General features: G+C 50.1%; 1 protein-coding gene across 1 annotated transcript in view; it reads left to right on the top strand.

Annotated features, from left to right (window-relative positions):
* Positions 1-7,284, top strand: part of ARMC9 (armadillo repeat containing 9) — a 98,318-nt gene that overhangs the window by 83,569 nt on the left and 7,465 nt on the right. Inside the window, exon 22 of the mRNA XM_006760415.2 lies at positions 1,737-1,866. Coding sequence (XP_006760478.1) covers positions 1,737-1,866 — 130 coding nt within the window. The remainder of the gene's footprint in view (positions 1-1,736; positions 1,867-7,284) is intronic.

Here is a 7,284-nt window from a genome sequence, read left to right on the forward strand (position 1 = left end):
AGAGGATCATTGATTGGCCGCCTCCTGCACACCCCCTACTGGGGGCTGAGCCCGCAACCCAGGCATATTCCCTGATCAGGAATAGAACCGTGACCTCCTGGTTCATAGTGACACTCAACCACTGAGCCACACCAGCTGGGGGAAGTACAATCTTTTTAAGCAAAAAACTCACCCCAGGTGCTGGAAGGAAATCATTCCCAAGGAATAAAGCCAAGAATATGGCCTGAGGGAAGTTATTCTCATTTCCCCAATGACCAAGACTATCTTGAATACCAGCATCACATGCCTTGTCAGTGGGCCCTGGAGTTAAACATGCCCAGCCCTGTCTGAGATGGAGGAACAGAAAGGAAACCAGTGCTTGTCCCAGGAAGCCTCAGGGCACACAGGCAGCTGCCCTTCTCCCCACAGCTCCCAGCGCTCACTGACTGAGAGACCCCAGAGGCCTCCGCAGTGTGGCGAAGGGTGACTGCTATCTGGTGACTGAACCAAAACCACAGAGGGTCTAGGGAGAGTTCAGCTTAGTTCCTCCTCCTAAGCCCATTAAGCAGAGAGCACAGACAAGCCAGCCATTGAAGCATGGATCAGTTCCAGACCCAGTTCTTGGGGGAGACTGTCCAGTAGATAAAGCCACCCGTTGGGTCTCATACCAGAAACAGACTCCTTATTTGGAAGTCAGAGATATGCCCTTGCAGGCTGAGGAAACCTGCCAGAAAGACTTTTTACATTTAAGATAAAGCAGAAGCCATATCACAGAGGTACCAGAGAGATTTTTTTTAAATATATATTTTATTGATTTTTTTTACAAAGAGGAAGGGAGAGAGATAGAGAGTTAGAAACATCGATCAGCTGCCTCCTGCACACTCCCTACTGGGGATGTGCCCGCAACCAAGGTACATGACCCTGACTGGAATCAAACCTGGGACCTTTCAGTCCGCAGGCCGAGGCTCTATCCACTGAGCCAAACTGGTTTCGGCAAGAGAGATTTTTTAAAAAACTGAAAAGATTGGAAGCTGTGAATCCAGACTTTGTCGCTGCAGAGCTCTGACAGCGAACATGGACCCCTTGGGCTGTAGGAAGAGAAGAGGAAGTGGGGCCAGAGAAGAAGGGGTCCAGGTCCCTGTCCCCAGGTTCGGAGGACACCTCCTGGGCAGTCACTTCCCCCGGGAGGGCCTTCTCTTCACTTCCCCCTGGAGGTCTGGAGGATGAGCCGGGCCTGGTCCCTGGCAGAGGGTCAGCTCAAGGCTGCAGCTGGGAATTAGGGATTCAGGCCTACAGGCGTCCGGGGCAGCTCAAAATAAAGAAAACCCCACCTCTGGGACTGCTAGGCTTACCAAGTAAAAATACAGGGCACCAAGTTGAATTTGAATTTCAGAAAAAAACACACATAATTGTTCAGTGTGTCTCTGGCTCCTGTTGGAATTCCATGTGTTGTCGGCTTTTCGCTGAGGCAGAGGGGAACCTGGGGAGGCCACCGGGCAGGCAGGCCTGCACTTCCCTGTGCTGCGTGTGTTTGGGCCTGAGCGCGCTGCTTCACCCCGGCTGTAGGTACTGCCCATCGAGGGGGCTGCCTAGAAAGTCCCAGCTGCACAAAAAGCAAGTCCCTGTCCATAACTGCAGGGACCGGCCAGGGGCTGGCCCAGGTGTGAGCTTTTCTTGGCTTTGCCGCCAGACCTGTAAAGAGCATCCTCAAGAGGCTCCAGAACAGAAGTCACTGAGCTCTCTCTCCTTCCCCCCAGCCTCCAGGGACGCCAGGCCAGAGGAGTGGCTGCCAGGAAGACATCAGGGAGAGCCTCGCCTGCCCCCCTCCGTGGCCCCCAGCCACCCGAGGGAGGTGCCCTGGGCCCTGTGCAGTGGAGAAGCCACCAGGTAGGAAAGGGAGGTGTTCTCCGAGTCCCGGGCTCTGGTGAAGGAAGAAGGAGCACTTACTGGGGTCTGAGGGGAGGTGCTGAGATCCCTGGGAACACAGCCACCCGCCTGATCACCTCAGAGCAGAGGGGCTCTGGTGCCTGAGAACTGTCTGTTATCAGCCCAGAAGGAGAAGAAATTCATAAACGCGCCCAGGGACTCGGGAGAACTGTAAGGTGAACACATCTGGGGGTGGGGTGGGGGGCATGACTCAGGGCAGCTTGAGGGCAGCATCCACTCTCAGCACTTGGCTGTGGAGACGGGTGGGATGGAGGGGAGAAAACGGAGAAGGAAGGCAGTGGCATGGTTTGGCTCAGATGTCAGCTTCCTGAAACAAGTCAAAGCCCTCCAGGCAGAGAAAAGGGCGTTTCTCTTACTCTGCACCCACGGAGCACAGGCTGGCCTTTGTGGGTCACTCGGGGTCCTTGGAATATAGATGGGGCCTTTCGGGGGTCTCACAGGCCCCTTCTCTCAGACCCGAGGAGACCTCAGGGAGAGGAGCCCCAGACCCAGCATCTCCTGAGCGCCAGGCACCCCAGCTGCCCACCTCTTCCTCCTGCTACAAACTCTAGTCACTCCACCGCATTCCAGGGCCACGGAGCCCACCGTGTGGTCATGTAGCCCATGACCGGCTCCCACGTCCTCCCAGACAAGCTACGTGTAGGGTGTTGGTCCCAGTGTGTTCTCTCCTGGCCTAGAACAGGCTCTTAACTTATTTGTTGGGTGAATCAGGAGGAGGAAGGGGGGATAGTGGCTCTCTGCAAGGCTCAGTGTTCCCAAGTCCTCTTTCTCTGCCTTTAGGGTGAGGACAACCCCTGCCCCAGAGGAGTTGGCTGGGTGGGTGGTGCTGCGTAACTGCTCAGAGCTGTGGGTGTGGGCACATGGTAAATGAGAGGCTTGCTGAGATGGTTTTAAATGTTTGCAGCCCCAGCCCCACCCCCGTGGCTTCCAGCACAGGCCTCCCTGTGGGATTGCCTCCGGGGAAGCGGGGAGTGAAGGTTCAGACCCCACACCACTGCCTGCTCCACCCTCCTGTGGCCACGTTTTCCTTTTCTTTTTTCTGTTTTGCTTCTTAGACTCCTTCGCATTGAGTAGCTAGGGAAGGAGCGATTCTATGAACCAGGCTTTAAAAATACTTTTATTTTTTAAGGTATTTATCCTGAGAAGAGTCAAGGTGCTCTCCCGGGAAATCTGTCAGCCCAGTCCCTGGAGTGTGCAGGGCGTGGTTTTCCGCTGTCCCCTCGGGAAGGTGGTGGGCCACACTGCCCAGATGGGCACAGGGTCCTGCCCAACACCCATCAGCCCTCCTGCTGCCTGCTGGTCCCGCTCGAGAGGCACAGCACACAGACAGGAGCCCTGCGGGGCGGGAAGGGCATTTGCCTAGACCAGGGGTAGGCAAACTTTTTGACTCGAGGGCCACAATGGGTTCTTAAACTGCACCGGAGGGCCGGAACAAAAGCATGGATGGAATGTTTGTGTGAACTAATATAAATTCAAAGTAAACATCATTACATAAAAGGGTACGGTTTTTTGTTTTTTTTTTTTTTAGTTTTATTCATTTCAAACGGGCCGAATCCGGCCCTTGGGCCGTAGTCTGCCCACGGCTGGCCTAGACCTTCCCTCCAGGCAGCCAAAGGACAGGGGAGGGATGGGCTCCTCGAATCCAGTCCTCAGCTGGGAGCAGAATCAAACAGAGATCCTGTCCTGCCACAGACAGGAAATGACTATTCTGCAAGTATTTTGTCATTTAAAAAGAAGGAGGGAAGATATTTTTTCATCTGTCTACTGTTAAGGTTAAAAAAAAAGTTCAAATCTGTAAAGAATTTTGTGAGTTTAATTGAGCCAAACTGTCAACAATTGCCAGGAAGCAAAATCTCAATGGATTGGGATAATGCTCCTGAGAAAGGTGAGTTCATACCTTGTTTTTATAAATTACCATCAAAAGGAAAAAACCTAAGTGGGTTACTTGAAATCCATTGGTGATAGATTAGGGAGGTAGGAGAAAGCAAAGCAGGGAAACCTCTGGGATTGGATAAAAAATGAAGTGATGGACATATGCTTCTTTTCCATACATGGGTACAAGGTAGTTAACATAGTTAACAGCTGGTGATTAACATGAGAACAATAGCAATGAGGGAAAGCCCTGGTGCCATTTTTGTGCCCTGAGGGGTCCGGAAAAGGGGTTACAAGTTCCCCAGACATTTCACACGTATGTTATTTTAGATGCAAAAAGACAATAGGCTAAGTAAAATCGAAGTTAATCTTTGTCAGGGAAAATACTAGCCTAGGACACGACTACCCACTATAAACTGCTTTTAGTCAAATATTTAATTTTCAGATCATCCTTTGTGGTTATTTTAGGTCTTTAAGTTTGCCCAACCGCTATGCAGGTTTTCCCTGAACTAGTCAGGTGAGCATGTGGCCCCCTCTTGTTTTTTTCGTCCATACTACACATATGCTTTTCCCCCTCATATTTTTCCCAAAAGGATATATGGCAGCTCACGATGACACATACACAGTGCATCCAGCCAAAAGAAATGCAAACTAGGAGGCCTGAGAAACTAGGCTGGGAGAGTTGGAAACCCCGTGAGGTTTTCCTACGTCCTGGTGTGTTCTCTCCCCAGCTCCTAGCCCCCACATGTTTCTGGGTTTTGTTATAGCCCCAAGGAAATAACGGAAGCAGTGACCCACCGCTGCTAATGAACCCCATGAGCAGACTCCACTTAGGAGTCCCCTGAGCATCTTAATGCAAAGGGAAGTTTCAGAGAAGTACAGGGACACAGGATCCTCTGTGTGGGGATTATGACTCAGCAGCATTCCAAACACAGGGAGAATAGTATCTCCAGGGGCCTTTTATTGCTCTTCCTTCCAGCGCAATGTTCCTATTGATAAGCAGAGACCATATAAGGGGGCTGGGCCTCTCAGCTAATAGTTACCTATCTTTCAGGGCCCCTCCCAATTTACACATATATTGCAATTTACATTTTTCCCGGTACCCAGCACCATGTGATCCTGCAGCAAATTACTTTTTCTAAGTCATAGGTGACAGCTGTCCTGAACTTCTTTTCCACCTGCTTTTTCTGCTCTGCCCTAATCTGGCCTCATCTCCCGCCAAACCATCACCATTTCCTGGCTGCCCAGGCTGCTGAGCTCACCATTCTGCAGGGAATGGGAGCCAGGCTGACCCTTACCAACAACCATCAGCCCCTATGTTCCACCATGTCCTCCCCAGACGGCCCTGCCGCCATCGCCCCTGAAGAGTTTAGTGACAGTGGCCAGCATCCTCAGACAGCATTGCCCCTCCTGCAGCAGCCCCAGGGTGGTTTGGAGAACCTGGGGGGGGGGAGGGGGACATGCTCTGGCAAGCCAAGGGATGGCTCCCTGGTGCTTTGCGGAAGGCCACTTTCTCCAATGCTAGAGGGAGAGGCAGCCAGAGGGAGCCCCTGTCTGAGGGTGCTCTTTCCCCAGCATCACTACCCGAGCCAAACAAAGGTCATGTTCTAGGTCAAAAAAGAGCTGGCTTTTGTTGTGTTTGTTTGTTTATTAAATGTATTTTTTAACATGTCAAATCCAATGAAGCAAAACCTTCTTAGAAAATTGTTTTTTCATTTAAATTATTTTTTGTTGAAAGTATTACATGTCTCCTTTTTCCCCCCTTGATCCCCTCCAGCCCACTCCTGCCTCCACCCCATGGATAGTCATAAGGGAGAGGGTTAGAGAGTTAGAAACACAGATGAGAAACATAGATCAGCTGCCTCCTGCTTACCTCCTAATGGGGATCGAGCCCACAACCAAGGTACATGCCCTTGACCAGAATCAAACCCAGGACTCTTCAGTCATGGGCCAATGCTCTATTCACTCAGCCAAACCAGTCATGGTAGTTTATCTCTTACTTCCCCCCCCTTCCTCCCTTGCCTTCCCTCTGAGGTTAAATATGTTATTATTGATTTTTTAGAGAGAGGGGAAGGGCGGAGAGAAAGAAACATCGATGAGAGAAACATCGGTCAGCTGAGGCTGGCTTTTAAGGTGTATTAGTCAGGCTTCTCCAGAGAAACAGAACCAACAGGATATGTGTGTATATATAGATAGAGAGAGAGAGAGCTTTACTTTAAGGCAGTGGGTCTCAACCTTCTGGCCCTTTAAATACAGTTCTTCATGTTGTGACCCAACCATAACATTATTTTCTTTTTTCATAAAATTATTTTCGTTGCTACTTCATAACTGTAATGTTGCTACTGTTATGAATCGTAATGTAAATATCTGATATGCAGGATGGTCTTAGGCAACCCCTGTGAAAGGGTCATTCGACTGCCAAAGGGGTCGCGACCCACAGGTTGAGAACCACTGCTTTAAGGCATTGGCTCACATAATTTACTTGAAGGAACTGTAGAGGCTTGACAAGTCTAAAATTTGCAGGGTGGGCCAGCAGGCTGGAGACTTGGGGAAGAACTGAAATTCGAGTCCAAAGGCCATCTGATGACAGAATTCCTTCCTGATCAGGAAAGTTCAGTTTTTTCCTGCTCAGGCTTTCAGCTGATTGGATGAGGCCCACCCATATTATGGAGGGCAATCTACCTTATTTATAAAGTCCACTTAGTTAAATCTTAATCTCATCCAAAAACACCTGTACAGAAACATTCAGAAATAACATTTGAATAACTATTGGGGTACCATGGCCCAGCCAGGTTGACACATAAAATTAACCCACACAAAAGGTTTTGATACACATTACCAAATTGCTCAGCTAAAGGCTAGGGCCCTTTTCTGGTTGCCCTGGGATGGGGAGATTATAGAGTCCTGAGCCCTGCTGCTCTCTCTCTACTTCTTGCCAGCTCATTTCAGCTGCCCCCAACCCTGCAAACTTGACATTACTGCCCATCAGCTTCAAGGCCCCATTTGGCAAAGCTGGCCAGCCATCCTGAGTCTGCATAGCTAGCTCCTGTGACCCAGGATGACCCTCCCTGGCCTGTGACCACGTGATGGGACATCCCAGGCAACTCAGGCTAACCCTCTGCCATTCCCACTACCTGGAATAGCTTCCAGTGTTTACCTGGTTGTTTTTAATAGTTTCTCTCAGTTGTTTCTTCCTAAAATGTAGTAGGGCTACATTTAAAAATGGTCATGATGGTTATCACCACAACTTAAAAATAACTGCTAAAACAATGATAAAAGTATTGAGATTAAAATAGCTAAATAGGCCCTGACTGGTTTGGCTCAGTGGATAGAGTGTCAGCCTGTGGACTCAAGGGTCCCGGGTTCGATTCCAGTCAAGGGCATGTATCTTGGTTGCAGGCACATTCCCAGTGGGGGGTATGCAGGAGGCAGCTGATCGATGTTCCTCTCTCATCGATGTTTCTAACTCTCTATCCCTCTCCCTTC

Source organism: Myotis davidii, unplaced genomic scaffold, assembly GCF_000327345.1.
Source record: "Myotis davidii unplaced genomic scaffold, ASM32734v1 scaffold370, whole genome shotgun sequence".
Classification (NCBI taxonomy): domain Eukaryota; kingdom Metazoa; phylum Chordata; class Mammalia; order Chiroptera; family Vespertilionidae; genus Myotis; species Myotis davidii.